Source organism: Polyodon spathula, chromosome 18 (assembly GCF_017654505.1).
Source record: "Polyodon spathula isolate WHYD16114869_AA chromosome 18, ASM1765450v1, whole genome shotgun sequence".
NCBI classification, from domain to species: domain Eukaryota; kingdom Metazoa; phylum Chordata; class Actinopteri; order Acipenseriformes; family Polyodontidae; genus Polyodon; species Polyodon spathula.
The window spans coordinates 35,687,385-35,703,951 of NC_054551.1; the positions used below are offsets into that span (position 1 = coordinate 35,687,385).

General features: G+C 44.6%; 1 protein-coding gene across 1 annotated transcript; it reads left to right on the top strand.

Annotated features, from left to right (window-relative positions):
* Positions 1 to 3,624: 3,624 nt before the first annotated feature.
* LOC121294154 (dolichyl pyrophosphate Man9GlcNAc2 alpha-1,3-glucosyltransferase-like) lies at positions 3,625 to 15,355 on the top strand. The gene is made up of 14 exons (XM_041217748.1): positions 3,625 to 3,908; positions 4,307 to 4,391; positions 5,370 to 5,459; positions 5,942 to 6,030; positions 6,487 to 6,569; positions 6,743 to 6,807; positions 7,478 to 7,663; positions 8,583 to 8,718; positions 10,430 to 10,515; positions 11,826 to 11,910; positions 12,168 to 12,238; positions 13,273 to 13,341; positions 13,966 to 14,161; positions 14,788 to 15,355. The coding sequence occupies exons 1-14, from the start codon at positions 3,827 to 3,829 to the stop codon at positions 14,983 to 14,985; spliced, it is 1,521 nt and encodes a 506-aa protein (XP_041073682.1). The 5' UTR covers positions 3,625 to 3,826; the 3' UTR covers positions 14,986 to 15,355.
* The last annotated feature ends 1,212 nt before the right edge of the window (positions 15,356 to 16,567 follow it).

The window sequence follows — 16,567 nt, forward strand, 5'->3', positions numbered from 1 at the left end:
CTCCCCAGTAATGTTGTTGAAGCTGAAACTCTGGGATCCTTCAAGAAGCTGCTTGATGAGATTCTGGGATCAATAAGCTACTAACAACCAAACGAGCAAGATGGGTCGAATGGCCTCCTCTCGTTTGTAAACTTTCTCATGTTCTAAGTGATACAGGCCCGGAGCGCGTTGTTTGTGTTTTTTTTTTTGTTTTGTTTTGTTTTTTATTTATTATATAGCTACTGTTTTATTCAGCTGCTCTTGACCTCTTCATGCTTCCCCAATCGTCCCTAATAGCGTACATAGACAGGGACCGGACCAAACTGAGATTAACATTTTTGTCATACTACAAAAAAAAACAAAAGAAGTGATATTAGCTCATGCAGTAACAAGATAAACGCTGAGCGATATTTACTGTATCTTGTTATCCCATGCTTGATTTGATAGCAGTTATCCAATGACTCACAGCTTGCTAATAATAATAATAATAATAATAATAATAATAATAATAATAATAATACATAATTGAATTTTCAATCACAGACCTAAAGGAAAATACAAATACCCCACATAATCCCCAGTGTGCAATATCTTGACTATAATAAGCTCCGTTAGGCGCTGTAGTTTTCGCGGGATACACATGTCGCTTAGTATTTTGAATTGGCTCTGTTAGGAGCTGTAGTTTTCTCTCGCGGGATTCTGCTCATTCTGTTGTTAGGGTTAGAACAGGATTTCTCTTTTGCAGATCCGCTCTCGACATGTGGGACTGTTTCCAGTATGAAAATAGAATTGGATAACCTTTCTTTTTCTGCTTTTAAAGATCGCATTTGGAAATTGCTTAGACCCTCCTGCCAATGATTCTCCTTGGGTCTACATTAATAAATAATATGGGTCTTATTTATACTTAGTTCTAATCGCAACACGCTGCAGGCTGCTGTGAGGGCGCAGGGCAGCTTCAGCGGGTTCAAGAATATGCTGCCGATTCAGTTTGAACCACGCGTTTCAGCGGGTTACTGAAGTGCCAGTGAAGTGTTCATACATTGCTATTGTCTTTTTTTTTAATTGTTTTCCAGGACCCCCTTGTAAATGTGACCTCGGTCTCAGTGGGTAAATCTCCTGGTTAAAACACGCTGCAGGCTGCATTCCCGCAACTGGAAATAAAGAAAACAGAAGTGCCAGTGAAGTTCTAATGGATAAGTCAGGGAGAGTAGCAGATACTTCAGCGGGTTCAGCAGCAGCCAGCTTCAGCGGGTTCAAGAATAACACTGAATATTTAAAACCGGCAGAGATGAAGCAATAAAGTGACAAAGTGAAGCTGGCGCACTGTGCATTAATAACTAATCGGCACCTCTGGGTGAGTAATAGGCTTCTTGTTATAATGAAAGCGTGACGGCAAATCAGCGGTTGTCCAAGGTTATTATTATTCATAAATATTTGATGTACGGACTATACAGACTCACGTGTAATACCATGACTTCGTTTCGACCTGTGAAAACTACTGAACTAAACAGGGCGGAGGAAACACCAAGATCTTCTGTGCCAGTGAAGTGCGTAACACGCTGCAGGCTGCATTCCCGCACACTGGAGCAGTGAGGGCGCAGGGCAGCTTCAGCGGGTTCAAGAATAACAGAAGTGCCAGTGAAGTTCTAATGCGTAACACGCTGCAGGCTGCATTCCCGCACACTGGAGCAGTGAGGGCGCAGGGCAGCTTCAGCGGGTTCAAGAATAACAGAAGTGCCAGTGAAGTTCTAATGCGTAACACGCTGCAGGCTGCATTCCCGCACACTGGAGCAGTGAGGGCGCAGGGCAGCTTCAGCGGGTTCAAGAATAACAGAAGTGCCAGTGAAGTTCTAATGCGTAACACGCTGCAGGCTGCATTCCCGCACACTGGAGCAGTGAGGGCGCAGGGCAGCTTCAGCGGGTTCAAGAATAACAGAAGTGCCAGTGAAGTTCTAATGCGTAACACGCTGCAGGCTGCATTCCCGCACACTGGAGCAGTGAGGGCGCAGGGCAGCTTCAGCGGGTTCAAGAATAACAGAAGTGCCAGTGAAGTTCTAATGCGTAACACGCTGCAGGCTGCATTCCCGCACACTGGAGCAGTGAGGGCGCAGGGCAGCTTCAGCGGGTTCAAGAATAACAGAAGTGCCAGTGAAGTTCTAATGCGTAACACGCTGCAGGCTGCATTCCCGCACACTGGAGCAGTGAGGGCGCAGGGCAGCTTCAGCGGGTTCAAGAATAACAGAAGTGCCAGTGAAGTTCTAATGCGTAACACGCTGCAGGCTGCATTCCCGCACACTGGAGCAGTGAGGGCGCAGGGCAGCTTCAGCGGGTTCAAGAATAACAGAAGTGCCAGTGAAGTTCTAATGCGTAACACGCTGCAGGCTGCATTCCCGCACACTGGAGCAGTGAGGGCGCAGGGCAGCTTCAGCGGGTTCAAGAATAACAGAAGTGCCAGTGAAGTTCTAATGCGTAACACGCTGCAGGCTGCATTCCCGCACACTGGAGCAGTGAGGGCGCAGGGCAGCTTCAGCGGGTTCAAGAATAACAGAAGTGCCAGTGAAGTTCTAATGCGTAACACGCTGCAGGCTGCATTCCCGCACACTGGAGCAGTGAGGGCGCAGGGCAGCTTCAGCGGGTTCAAGAATAACAGAAGTGCCAGTGAAGTTCTAATGCGTAACACGCTGCAGGCTGCATTCCCGCACACTGGAGCAGTGAGGGCGCAGGGCAGCTTCAGCGGGTTCAAGAATAACAGAAGTGCCAGTGAAGTTCTAATGCGTAACACGCTGCAGGCTGCATTCCCGCACACTGGAGCAGTGAGGGCGCAGGGCAGCTTCAGCGGGTTCGGGAATGCCGCGATTGGAATGTGCTTTAGTTGAGTACAATTCGCTGTAATATTTATTTATGCATGTATTTATTATTTTTACAGGTACCGGTAATATAGAGATGGAAACACGACTCCCATTGCAGAGCAGTTTACTCCATTCCTGTTTTTACTACGAGTTTATTAAGTCACACCTGTGCTTGTTTTATACACTGGGGCTAATCAAGAATTCAAAGCCAGAATGGGTGAAACGGGTATGCAATAGGAGCCTTATTTCCACCCTGAAGAACCAACGCTATGTACTGAACGCGAGACATCCCAGTATAAAACAGCTCCCTTTGTTTTTATACACAGTGTATGGGACCCTCTGCTGTGAAGCAAACGAGAAGTGTTCTGTGCAGAACCTCAAGAGAACACTGTGTGGGTTCTAGAGCCAGCACAAAGGAACCGCGAGCTTTTACACAGCAGCCAATGAAAGCAGGAGAATGAATAGCAATATTAGGCGCAATGGGGCCTGTTCTCAAAACGCTCTCGTCCAATTACACATGAGTAAATACATAAAGCCACACAGCTGTGTGTAAACAATCTGCGCACGCACGCCGCGTTATTCATTTGGTGACGTCATTGTAGGGCTCAAAATATATAAAAGCGAGGCAGTATGGGGAGGGGCTGCAGTTCAATTCTAGTCCCAAACCTCATTTTAAACCAATACCATGTGTTATGCATGCACACGCCGGGTAAGACATAACCAGCGCAGTTAAAGCTATGCCAGTGCTTGTATTAATAAGAGGATCCTCTATACACCTGTTCAGGTAAAGCGAGGCTGTGCAAGTGGACACGTCACAGTGCAGCGCCGGAGGAGGAGGCGGGATCTTCGCAGGCTCAGCGCTGACGTGTTGAACGAGGAAGCGGAACGGGAGCCTGCAAGGTGCATGAAGTCTGCCTGCAGTCCGGGAGGAGTGCGGACACGGCATTGCTGAAATTATAAACTGTTTTCAAACACGAGAGACCAAAAGACAAAAAACCATGGGAGACTGGAGCCTCGTATCGATATCGCTTTTGTTTGGGCTGACGGCGAGATGGGCAGTGTCGTTGAATTCTTATTCTGGTCGGAGTTTTTCAAATGTTCTTTGTAATAATTGATATATATTTTGTAATAATTGATATATATCTATATATCTATATATATATATATATCAAAAGACAGGCTCTCGACTCTGTCCTGGAGAAATGGCCTGCGTTATATTTGCGGCTGTGTCTTGTGTACTGTACAAATTTCAAACAATGCATTCTGAATCAGGGCCACTGTTAAGAAATACATAATCATAATAATTTAAATATGCGAATATGAAAAACGGAGAGCTTCACAGCCAAGCAGCTGTGTTGTGTTTGTCATTTGAAAGTGCATTTCCAGTTGTATGTATACTGTTTGATTGCCCCCTCCTCTCCGCCTCATTCATTGTGACAACATGCGGTTTATTTCAATGCTGTCTTACTCATGTTTAGGTGCTGGAAAAGCCCCCATGTTTGGGGACTACGAAGCCCAGCGGCACTGGCAGGAGGTGACCTACAATCTACCGGTTGGAGAATGGTGCGTCATCTATCGCTTTACAGGGGTTTGCACTAAAATAATTTCAAGGGTGGTGTGGTGTGTGCATCTCTGAAGTAGTGAAGTGGAAATGAAACTGTGTTTGTCCGTACGCTAATGTTTAAATGATAAATGTGAAGATTATTCTCATTCAGTTTTGTATTGGTAGCTGCAAGGAGCGGAATGAATGACTTGCCCTGTGCAAATGGCCCCACACGAGAGTTTGAGGAGGTTTTGCTGCTGTATTGATAGAAGACCTAACAGATCAGCAAGAGCCATCAGGAGAGCGTTTCCTTCCTCCTTCTGCTAGTTGCATTGTGAGACATTGAAGCAGACCAGTTACTAACACATCATAGTGTGTTAAAGTAGATTGCATATTTTCACGTAAACATTGGTATTCAGATTAAAAACAAAACAAAAAAAAAGAAACCGCACTTGAGCCAGGGACCTTGAAAAGTGAGCCCCTGAATTATGAGGGTTAAAATAAGGACATGTGTGTTAAATGAACTGCAATGTGTTTTGCAGTATTCGACTACTGCTCTTAATTAGAACTGCTTCCTTCATCTGGTACTTGATTTTCCTCCTGTATGTGTCCGTGTTCACGGTTTTTATAATTGCTGTAATTGAAATCATTCTCATCCATTCATCGTACTCGCTACGTGCTCTTACTGGACTTGTATAAGGAAGTATCTTTACTATAAGTGAGCTGCTGTCAGTGGAACTCGCTCTTAAAGGTCATATTTACTGTGTGCTTTACGTTGCTCTGATTTGAATTTGAGCTTATTTTCTACTGATTTTACTGGACTTGTTCTTATCTGTAATGTGATACTTTGTAACAACTGTTAGTTGCCCTGGATAAGGGTGTCTGCTAAGAAATATTATTATTAATTAATAATAATAAACCGTCTTAGTGAACTAAGTCTTGTATTCAGATGGTATAGCTTGAATCTGATTTTGAATGTATTCTCTGTTTGTATTCAGGTATTTCAATACCAGTGATAACAATCTACTGTACTGGGGTCTTGATTATCCACCCCTGACTGCCTATCATAGCCTTCTGTGTGCTCACATGTAAGTCTGCCTGTCTCATTCTCTATAGGACAGTATTTTACCTGCAGCAGGATAGGTAGCTGGACTGATTTTTATAAGAGATTGTACTTGTCCTTTCACCATTCCCTGATTTACTAAAGGAGTTCATTCTGTGTTAGGCTGGCATGTTGACAGCACATTAGAAGTCCTTATAGTTAACCATATTCACACATTCCCTGTTCTCAGTGTATCACCCCCTCTGGTGTGTCAGTCAGCTAGTGCAGTAGAGAGTGAGCACTATGTTATTGTTTGTGTTTTCTTGCTGGGAGAAAGGTATTATAGACTGAGTGATTGTGTCTTTGGGGAAGCAGTATGCCTTATGTGGCTGAGCTGGTATAACCTCTACTAAACTTAAGATGAGTATTTGCATGTGGTGGGTGATGTCACAGTGTTCGCTTGTGGTGGATGATGTCATAGCTTGGTTTTGCTTGTTGCTGAATGACACTTATTATTTTTTCCTGTAGAGCCCAGCTGATTAATCCAGACTGGATTTCACTCCACACCTCTCGGGGATATGAAAGCATCTCTCACAAGCTGTACATGAGAGCCACAGGTAGGATTCTCAGCAGGGATGGGAATAAGACTGCTATTGCACAGCAGTTTCACCCATTCCAGGTTTTAAGAGCTTGATCAGCCGCAGTATGTAGGTAACAAGCTCAGGGGTGTCTTATTAAACTCATAGTAAAACCAGGAATGGATCACACTGCTATGCAACGGGAGTCTTGTTCCCACACCTGCACGGGTGGGACTGTGAAGCTGCTTTAATGTACTTTTATTTGCAGAATGGTTATCCAAGGCGTTCACGATTTCCCCTGAAACAGCAAAATAAACCAAGTAATGCAATTTGTTTAAATGAAATACATTCACAAAGTTTAATCCTTATTAAACTGTAGAGAAAAGCTTTTCTAGTTTGAGAGAGAACTCTAGATGAAAGATTGTGCCTCCCTTTGTAAAGCTTGCGTAACCCTTATGATTTGAAATCTGTTTAGACGCATTTCATTTCTTTTAGTCGTGGCTGCAGATCTGATTATGTACATCCCAGCGGTTCTTCTCTACAGCTTGTATTTATGCGAGGGGTCTTCAAAAAAGAAGGTAAAGCATTTTGATTTCAATAAGATTAAAAGTATGCAGTACATTTTTTCTTGACGCTCTGTTCCTGCGTTGCACGTGTTCTTAAGAACACCAGAGTAGAAGTTTGCGTCTGCATAACTGTCCATGAAAGAAGAGTTTTGACATGCTAACTGAATATTTTGTTTTTACCCGAGGTCTCGACAATGCTGTGCATGTTGCTGTATCCAGGACTCATTCTAATTGACTATGGTCATTTTCAGTATCCTTCACATTTCGTGATGCTCACAGTGCAGTAAAGTGGCGCTGCTTTGCCAGTGTGTCGTTTCTGCTGCCTTCGCTTGTTATTGTTTCGTAATGAATGGCCTCTCCCCTTGCATGCCCAGGCGTGTTGGATGAGCCCCATTCACAGACACTGCTCCGATTTCAGTGCCCCAGCTCTGATAGTGTCATAGTCCTAAGAAAGACATTTTCATTATCAAATGAACTTCATTGTAAAGTCATTGGGATGTGATATGCATGCAAAATAAATGCCTGTCTGCGGCTGTCTCAAATAACCGTTCCCAGCAGTTTGGTGAAACTACATATGATGCATGTGTACAGCAGACAGCACGTTTTTATTTTGATAGTCTGTTTTTTTTTGATAGTGCCATTGCATATGTTTACACTGCACAGAGATGGCAATAAGACTGATTGCATAGCAGTTTGATCCATTCCTGCTTTGACTATGAGTTTAATAGGATACCCCTGAGTTTGTTCCCTATACACTGGGGCTAATCAAGGTTATATCAAAACCTGGTCTGGGTGAAACTGCTATGCAAAAGGAGTCTTATTTCAGTCCCTGCCTGCTGTGTCATTGGGACACATGGAATATGCTTGTACTTTATACTGAAGTTTTGGATAATCGACTGTTTTCCTCAACACTGGAACACATATAACTGTGTGAGTCTGGGTTCCGCTCTGTGGGGCGTTCTGGGGCTGGCTCTGGGGTGGGACCTCTGCGGCTCCCTGGCTTTCTGCCTGGCTCTGAACTACAAGCAGATGGAGCTGTACCACGCACTGCCCTTCTTCTGCTACCTCCTGGGGAAATGCACGAGGATGGGGCTGACAGGCAAAGGGTAAGCTGCTCATCTCAGGGCTGTATTACACAGCGAGCCTCTGCACTGCTTTCTGTATACAAAACAGTGAACGAGACCGCTCCCCTTCTTGCATTTCAGGGCTGCTGTGACATCAGTAAATAACGTATTTTTTTAACATTTATTATGACTGTTATATTTTTATACAATAATTGTACACTGCTTGCTGGGTGTAATTTCTCCAAGGGCATTATTGGAAGCAGTAAAGTATCTGCTGTTATTAATGTCTTCACATTTGTTGATTTAGTAACGAAGTACCAAGGGCGTTCTGGTGGCAGATGTACTAGTGGATTAGATTGCTCTCTGCAGAAATGTGCAGATGACACACCAGCTATGCACTGCTCCTTCATCTAGTCCTGTTTGTGCAGCTCTTACAAAATGAGAACAGAACTTCACAGCCCCTTCGAACCAGGGAGCCCCCTCATTTCTGAACATTGTTATTTATCAGTGTCAATAAGGATATGAACGCAGCTGCATACCACAGCTGCTCGCTTTCCACGTGTAATCCCCATAAGACTTCAGCATTTGAGCATTCAGGAAAGTTCCTCCAAACTTAATACATTGTTTTTCATATCTTTACTATTAATGACAATTTTTGGTGAGGGCGGCACTTTCACCAAGGGTGTGGTGACTGAAACAGAAAACTATTCAAAGTAACTGAACTACAAGAAGAATAGATTAGTTAAGTTGGCACTGTAAGGGGTTAAAACAATGTCATTACATTATAAAAAATATAACAATATTATCAAATTTAGTTTTAAATTGTGTGCTTGGATTGGAAATAAAAAATGCATAGTGAATATTGAAAGAAAACAAAGCGGGACAATTCTAACTGACCCAACAGGAGGACAGCAGTGTCGTAATGAAGCAGTTTTCCTAATGATGTGTTTGTGTGCTCCAGGCTGACCCACTTGCTGAAGATCGCTGGGACGGTCACAGCCTCCTTTGCACTGTGCTGGCTGCCTTTCCTTGCAGACCCTGAGCAGGCCCTACAGGTCCTCCGGAGGCTCTTCCCAGTTGACCGGGGTTTGTTTGAGGTGTGTTCAAGACGGCGACAATAACTGACAGCGAGCGAATAACAGGAATACCAGTCTGTGCTGGACAGGTTGTCTTTAAAATGCACAATTGAACAAAGACAGTGCAAATGATTCATGTTGCAAATGCAGGTTTTGAAAAACTTAAGACGAAGAGTTGGGGGGGGCGGGGGGGGGGAGGAGGAGAAATGGGGGGTGGGGTAGACACTCAAAAGAAAACGTAAACGAGATGGGTTTCAAGTTCACTTCTTGGTACAGTGGATATAAATCTTCCTAATTTATGCTCAGATGTTTCAGCACTTTGTTGGCAACTGTGGCGTTTGTTGACAGTGTGAGGGTCTGTTTAACATGGATTTAAAAACTTTGGCAGCGACACGTGTCCTTGAATAGCACTTACATAGGTCACTAAATCAGAGGAAAAGAAAAAGCAATGATGTACTTGCACAGTGTATGTAATCATTAAAAACAATGATATACTTGCACAGTGTATACAACCATTTCATTGCACTTGGTGGAGATGACCTCGGTGCACAGTGTATACAACCATTTCAGAGCACTTGGTGAAGATGACCTCAGTGCACAGCATATACAATCATTTCAGAGCACTTGGTGGAGATGACCTCAGTGCACAGCATATACAACCATTTCAGACCACTTGGTCAGAGTGAAGCTGCTCTCTGGATTGATATGATTGAAATGGTGCTGTACATAGCAGATCAAGAGTTTTAATAATCAAGGGAGGGACTAATGGCAAACTGCAGACCCAGGGTGATATTATGTGTCTCTCTTTATTTATGAAAAGATCAAAATGCAAAGGGCGCGAGTGACTTGTTTGGATGTCGAACTGAACTAATTGTGAAATTGCGCACGTAAGCAGGGCACAGTAAGTTTATCCTGGCACACCTGACCCACATTCTCTGTCTCTGGTTCCCGTTTATGAAAATGGAAACAAGTGCGGATGGTGTAGAATCCTGCGCTACAGTAGGTGAAGCGGCCAAACCCTGCCTTCATGTGTTGCTCTCAGCAAACTGAAGGAGCATTCTTAGTGTTTTTTCTTCTAGTTGGCTTGTAGAAAAGATGGCTAAGCTGCTGGTTAGTGTAGTCTGCGTGCAGCAATGTCCACACAGCTGTGTTTGAGCAGCTGTGTTTGAGATGAGTGTACGGTGTCATGACCACCATGGCCAGTTTAATATCAAATTTGATCCGAGCACAACTGCTGAAGTCTTGGAGCCTTTTATAAATTGAACCGTTCCATTGATCGCAACCAAAAAAGGGCTGCGAGGCTGCACGAAGTGACTGTCCTCCCTTTTAATACTGTTTTGACAAGCGATTTGTTTCATCTGCATGTTTCCTGGGTGCTGAAATGCGGCTAATGGGATTAGTTTGGGTAACCCAGTGTCCTTTCTCGGTGCACCGACAAGTGCGTGCCTTGGCTGTCTTGCCAGGGTGAATAGCTGCTACATGCAGCTCATGTAAAGGGTACTGATATTTTAGTTAGGTGGTTTCTCTGCAGATATATAATAAGTTAGTTTCCTTTTCAAAAATAAACTGGCTTGTTTTACACTATATTCTATCAGCTTATTGCTTTGTCGAAGCAGAATTAAAGGTTTCAAGGAATACTTTTTTTGTGTTGCTTTTCTCCACATTAAATAAAACGGCAGCGTTGACTGTCGTATGCATGTGCAAATAACCGGTGTATTTGTTTTTTCTGTAGGATAAAGTCGCCAACACCTGGTGCAGTTTGAATGTTCTGGTGAAAGTAAAGAACTTGCTGCTCCCTCAGACCCAGCTCAGACTGAGGTGAGTCTCCCTGTTACTGCTTCTCCCTCAGACCCAGCTCACTCAGGGGAGCCTCCCTGTTACTGCTTCTCCCTCAGACCCAGCTCGGACTCGGGTGAGCCTCCCTCAGACCCAGCTCGGACTCGGGTGAGCCTCCCTCAGACCCAGCTCGGACTCGGGTGAGCCTCCCTCATACTCGGGTCTCACAGGGGAGCCTCCCTGTTACTGCTTCTCGCTCAGACCCGGGTGAGCCTCGCTCAGACCCAGCTCAGACTCTGATGAGCCTCGTTCAGACTCAGGTCTCACAGGGGAGCCTCCCTGTTGCTGCTGCTCCCTCAGACCCAGCTCAGACTGAGATGAGCCTCCTTCAGACCCAGCTGAGACTCGGGTGAGCCTCCCTGTTGCTGCTCCCTCAGACCCAGCTCAGACTGAGATGAGCCTCCTTCAGACCCAGCTGAGACTCGGGTGAGCCTCCCTGTTGCTGCTCCCTCAGACCCAGCTCAGACTGAGATGAGCCTCCTTCAGACCCAGCTCAGACTCGGGTGAGCCTCCCTGTTGCTGCTGCTCCCTCAGACCCAGCTTGGAAATTATAAGGCAGTAACATTTGAGTCACAGCTGATCAGGACTCCTGGTTCCAGGTTTCAGCTGTTCTTATTAACGTCAGTACAGGGCCTGCTTGTTTCACATATATGTGCGTGTGCGCTGAGGCTGGAACGACCTGTGATCTGGGGGCGGAGCTGTGGCAGATTCAAGCCTGCATTAAGCACTTGGCTTTGTGTGGGGCTGATGCATGAGGGGATAAAACTGAACGATTACCACCTGGGTTTCTTGCTTCATGTTTTTAAATAGACCAGTGATCTAAATTTGGATATCCCCTGAGTCTATAATGGAGCTGTTTAAGTCCAGTAATGCTCAGGATTTACAGGGCTCAGTATACTTGCTCATATTAAAACTAGACACAGAAAAAACATTTAGCTTTTTCTCAGTAGGGATACGAGGGTACTTTTGGGTAAGGTGTCATATCGAACAGCTTCATTTGAAATGATTAAAATCACAGACTGCCCGCTGCGGCTGTTTGAAGTTACTGCTGCATGTCAGAAAGCTCTGGGCAGCTTAATTACTTGAAGTCCAGCCTGGTAAAGAGAGGGGACCAGTCTGCACTGCGTCTCCACACTGGCTGTGTGCCGTGACCTGCACTGCGTCTCCACACTGGCTGTGTGCCGGGACCTGCACTGCGTCTCCACACTGGCTATGCTGTTTGGTTGTGTCTGCAGGATAGCCAGGGTACTACAATGAGAGTGTTTGACATGCTCTTTGTTTTCTCCTATTAGTTTTGCAGCAACACTTCTGGCTGTTTTACCTTCATGCATAAAACTGTTAGTGCACCCCACAGTCAGAGGATTCAAGCTTGCCTTGGTAAGTGTCCCACCATCTGTTAACTGGATCACTGTTAGTATTATTGAGTAGCACAACCTGCTCATGCAGTTTCACGTTAATATGTTTGATCTGTACTGGATATTGTTCAAATTACAGTTTGTTTAGAGTGTTAGTAAATATTCTAATGAAATAATTGCTTAGTTAGTAGATTTTCTTTAAATGGTTAAAAAAAGGGGGGTGATTATCCCCAACCCTCCACACGATGGTTTACCTGCATTTTCTTTTATTCATTTCAGGTGAACTGTTCATTAGGGTTCTTTCTGTTCTCCTTTCAAGTCCATGAAAAGTCTATTCTTCTGGCTGCATTGTAAGTTTTAAAGATGATTTTGTCTTTCTGTAGGCTAGGAATAAAACACAAGTTTATGAATATTCGTGTCTTGAAGAAAAAAAATATATGTGTGTGTGTAATAAAGCAAACTAGAACAGTATTCAAAGAGCTACAATACCCTGTGTGCGATGACCGCTCAGATCTGCAGAGGTACGGACGTTGCCAGATACTGGAAGCTGTTCTGTGCTCTTCTGCAAAGCATCAGACAGGGTGCAGAAGATAGGGCTCAGCTGGGTTTGATTCAGTAATCGGGCTTCACCTGAGTACTGTGGATTGAAGGTACCAAGTGAATTATTTCTTAAGTGATGGGGCACCTTCAATAGTGGATTTGTAACACAGTGGGACAGGATGGAGATGGAGGGCTGGGTAGCGCATTCTCTATGACAACAGGCCTGTTTGGATAACAGAGGTGTTCTGATAATCAAGAGTGCAGATACCTGAGGTTTTACAGTGCAAAGAAAATCCAAAATAACAAAAACAGCTGTTCACCCATCTTCCATCTCCAATGTGTGATTCCTTGTCATTTAAATGGCATATTTTATATATATATAATATATATACACACACACACTGTATAGATATCATTTAAGAGCAGCAGCTGCATAGTAGCAGGTTTAAGACTTTACAGTAAAGATTCAGTTACCAATCTCGCTGCATACTAATCTAGTTTATCCAGATGGTTACTTTTATTCATGATTGAGTTATGTCCTGCACCTGTTTGAAAAGGGAGTCCGTTATATATGTTCCTGGATTAGGAAAGCATGCAATCCAAGAGTAAACTATGCAGTTTAAAAAGGAATCCATTCCCATGGATGCTTGGAATGAGTGCACCCAGATCAGGGAAATACAAAACCTGGATCAATAAAAAAGATGTCATTTAATATTGATTTATGATCTTCCAAATTGCTCAATGTGATTATCACTCAAATGAAATCTCTATTTGTGTTTGATAGATGGGATGGGCACACGAGAGATTTCCAGTGTAATTCACCTCTCTGTAATTCTCATTGCAGGCCAGTTTGCTTGCTGATCAGTGAAATCCCATTCATATCTACGTGGTTCTTACAGGTGACAACATTCAGGTAAGCAAATAACTGCTTTTCTGAACTGAGAAACAAATAGAGAGAGTGAGTGAGAGACTGAGAACACAATATAGAATTCAGCTTTTTTTTCCTGGCTGCATTTCTACTAACACTTTTGATAGGATTTCTGGCTTCGCTATTTAAAACAGCCTCTTCGCTTCCATTTCTTTTGCATATTTCTCCCAATTGCTTGCTCAGATCAAATGGGCTGTTGTCAGCTGTTTGTACATTCTTTCTGTACTTTTAATTGCTCAGTGCGTGGTTAGTGCAGGGATCATTGTGGGATAATATGCCATAGTTAGCATAACTCGCAGCAGGGCCCAAAGCGCTGCAGCAGATTCAAGCAGAGTAACCCTTCACTGGTTTTCAGAGAGCAGCGAACATGTATTTGAAATGCAGCACAGCAGCAGGCACTCCAAGAGCTGGTTAGTGTCACTCGAACAGCAGAGCTGTGAAATGCCTTTGTAGAGTTTGAATTGCAGGAATAATACTACAAGAAGGTTTTCTGGTTATGATTTACTGTCTCAAGACTCAGCAGAGAGGCAGGGCTTGTTGTTTGGGGAGGGGGGGGTTTGGTTTGCTTTTTCCTTTTCAAAGTGCTTTATATTTTCTGTGCATTCCCAGTATGCTGCCGCTCCTGCTGAAAGATGGGCTGCTGCTGCCCTATATCATTACATCCCTGGCATTCCTTCTGATAAGCATCACTCTGCTATCTGCGCTGGAACGGACCTCTGAAGAGGACCTGGACCTGAAGCAACTCTTCACTCGCATAAGGAAACGCATTCCACGGTTTAATGCCCCTTTGCTTGCTAAATGTGGAGTAAGTAACCATTCTACTATTGAATTACTAAACGAGGGACAAATGCAGTCCTTGTATTTCTTACTGTTCAGGGAAGTGCATCAGACGAGGTATATAGTAATATAAAGAGTGCTGAGATTCACTGAACCACGCAGAGCCCCTGACCTGGCTTTTGCTACAAACGCGGTTCACAGTGTGAAGGTTGAGTCACTTCAGAAGTTGTGGGATTAGTTTTTTTTCTTCCCTTTCTTGTACCATGTCTATGATATTTACAGACGGGCCGAGGGGTTCAGTCATGTTCTATTATGCGCTTTGATCGTTTGGAATTATTAAATAAATATACCCCCCCTTTCATTTTCTTGTTTGATCTGTACATGTTATGAAATTTTGAATGAGAGTTTGCATTTTTTTTTTTTTTAACACACAAGTAACATTGGAGAAAGTTATTTTTAAAATATCACATGACCGATGTTCTGTTCGGACTGATGTTTCACGCATTGATCTTACACGTGACTCCATTTTCCTTTAAGATTAGTGTTGGCAGTGGTGAATATTCAAGCCAGACAGTAATGCTGCGAATGCAGTCGAATGCTGTTAAAACGCTGTTGCAGTTGTAAAGCACACTCTCTCCCTTCTCTGTTTTGCAGTACGTTCTGTCTCTTCTCTGCATGGCTGTGCTGAGCTTCCTGAGCGCGGCCCTGAGCCCTCCAGCCGGACTGCCAGACCTGTTTCCCGTTGCGGTCTCTCTCTTCTCCTACATGCACTTTGTGGGATTTCTGATCTATTTCAATACCATTCACCTGACTGAGCTTGCGAGTAGAAAGACCCAGAAGAAAGCAAACTAGCTGCCCCTACAAGAACTGGGCTGCTGTCAGCCAAACAGCACCACTCGATCCTGCTCGGGTGAACCGTTCTGGGACAATAAAACATTGTGCTTTTGTCAAGATCTGCAGGTGGACTTGAGACTATACAGTCAGTGTAGAGTATTGCAGGGTACATTGTATATCTCTGTATTTGTATTACGCCATTGCAACAACATCATGGTTACATCTTTAATTACAAACACTGTTGGCACACTGTTTTCATTCCACACAAAGTTCACAAAGATTACTCAAGTATGCCTTGCTTCTAAAGGGTTCCCTTTATTAAAACGATACAGGTTTTTTTGTTTGTTTTTTTTATGGGGGGGGTTGTTATCAGAATGATAATGATATATTATTGTTCTAGTATACATTGTCTGACTTGTTTCGTGTGTTTTTATTTTTTATCTTTTTTACAAAATTTCTCATTCAGTTTGTGTCAATTATAAAAAAGGGCCTGGATTTATAGTAAAAGAGAACACATTTCTGCCCTTCCAATCAGTCCAACGGTCAGAGGTGGAAAATACAAGAACTTCAACCATCACTTTGTACCCTCTCCACACCGCTTGTGCTGCGTGAACACTCAAGCCCAAGGTATTGTTTTAAACCCCAAACAGACTAGGTTCCCACTTCACTTTAAAGGAAATGTTATGACTTTTTTTCTAACATGGGGTTGTGAACCTATACCCACAGAGAGAGTATCTTACACCTGCCATGTTCAGAACCTTATTCAGCATATTAGAAGGGTGAAGAGGAGTCATTATACTGTGGCTAGCAGCTGCTTACACTATGATATAATATATATCTGAAAAAAACATGTCAAATGAAAGAAATAACAAAACCACTAGAAATTGATACTTACCTTAAAACGCACACAAATAAAAGAATACATTCCACCCAGGGTCGGCTGGGAGGAGGCTGTGCATGCCTCGGACCTCCCCATTCCACCCAGGGTCGGCTGGGAGGAGGAGGCTGTGCACGCCTCGGACCTCCCCATTCCACCCAGGGTCGGCTAGGAGGAGGAGGCTGTGCACGCCTCGGACCTCCCCATTCCACCCAGGGTCGGCTAGGAGGAGGAGGCTGTGCACGCCTCGGACCTCCCCATTCCACCCAGGGTCGGCTAGGAGGAGGAGGAGGAGGAGGCTAGGAGGAGGAGGAGGAGGCTGTGCACGCCTCGGACCTCCCCATTCCACCCAGGGTCGGCTAGGAGGAGGAGGAGGCTGTGCACGCCTCGGACCTCCCCATTCCACCCAGGGTCGGCTAGGAGGAGGAGGAGGCTGTGCACGCCTCGGACCTCCCCATTCCACCCAGGGTCGGCTAGGAGGAGGAGGAGGCTGTGCACGCCTCGGACCTCCCCATTCCACCCAGGGTCGGCTAGGAGGAGGAGGAGGAGGCTGTGCACGCCTCAGACCTCCCCATTCCACCCAGGGTTGGCTAGGAGGAGGAGGAGGCTGTGCACGCCTCGGACGTCCCCATTCCACCCAGGGTCGACTCGGAGGAGGAGGAGGAGGCTGTGCACGCCTCGGACCTCCCCATTCCACCCAGGGTCGGCTAGGAGGAGGAGGAG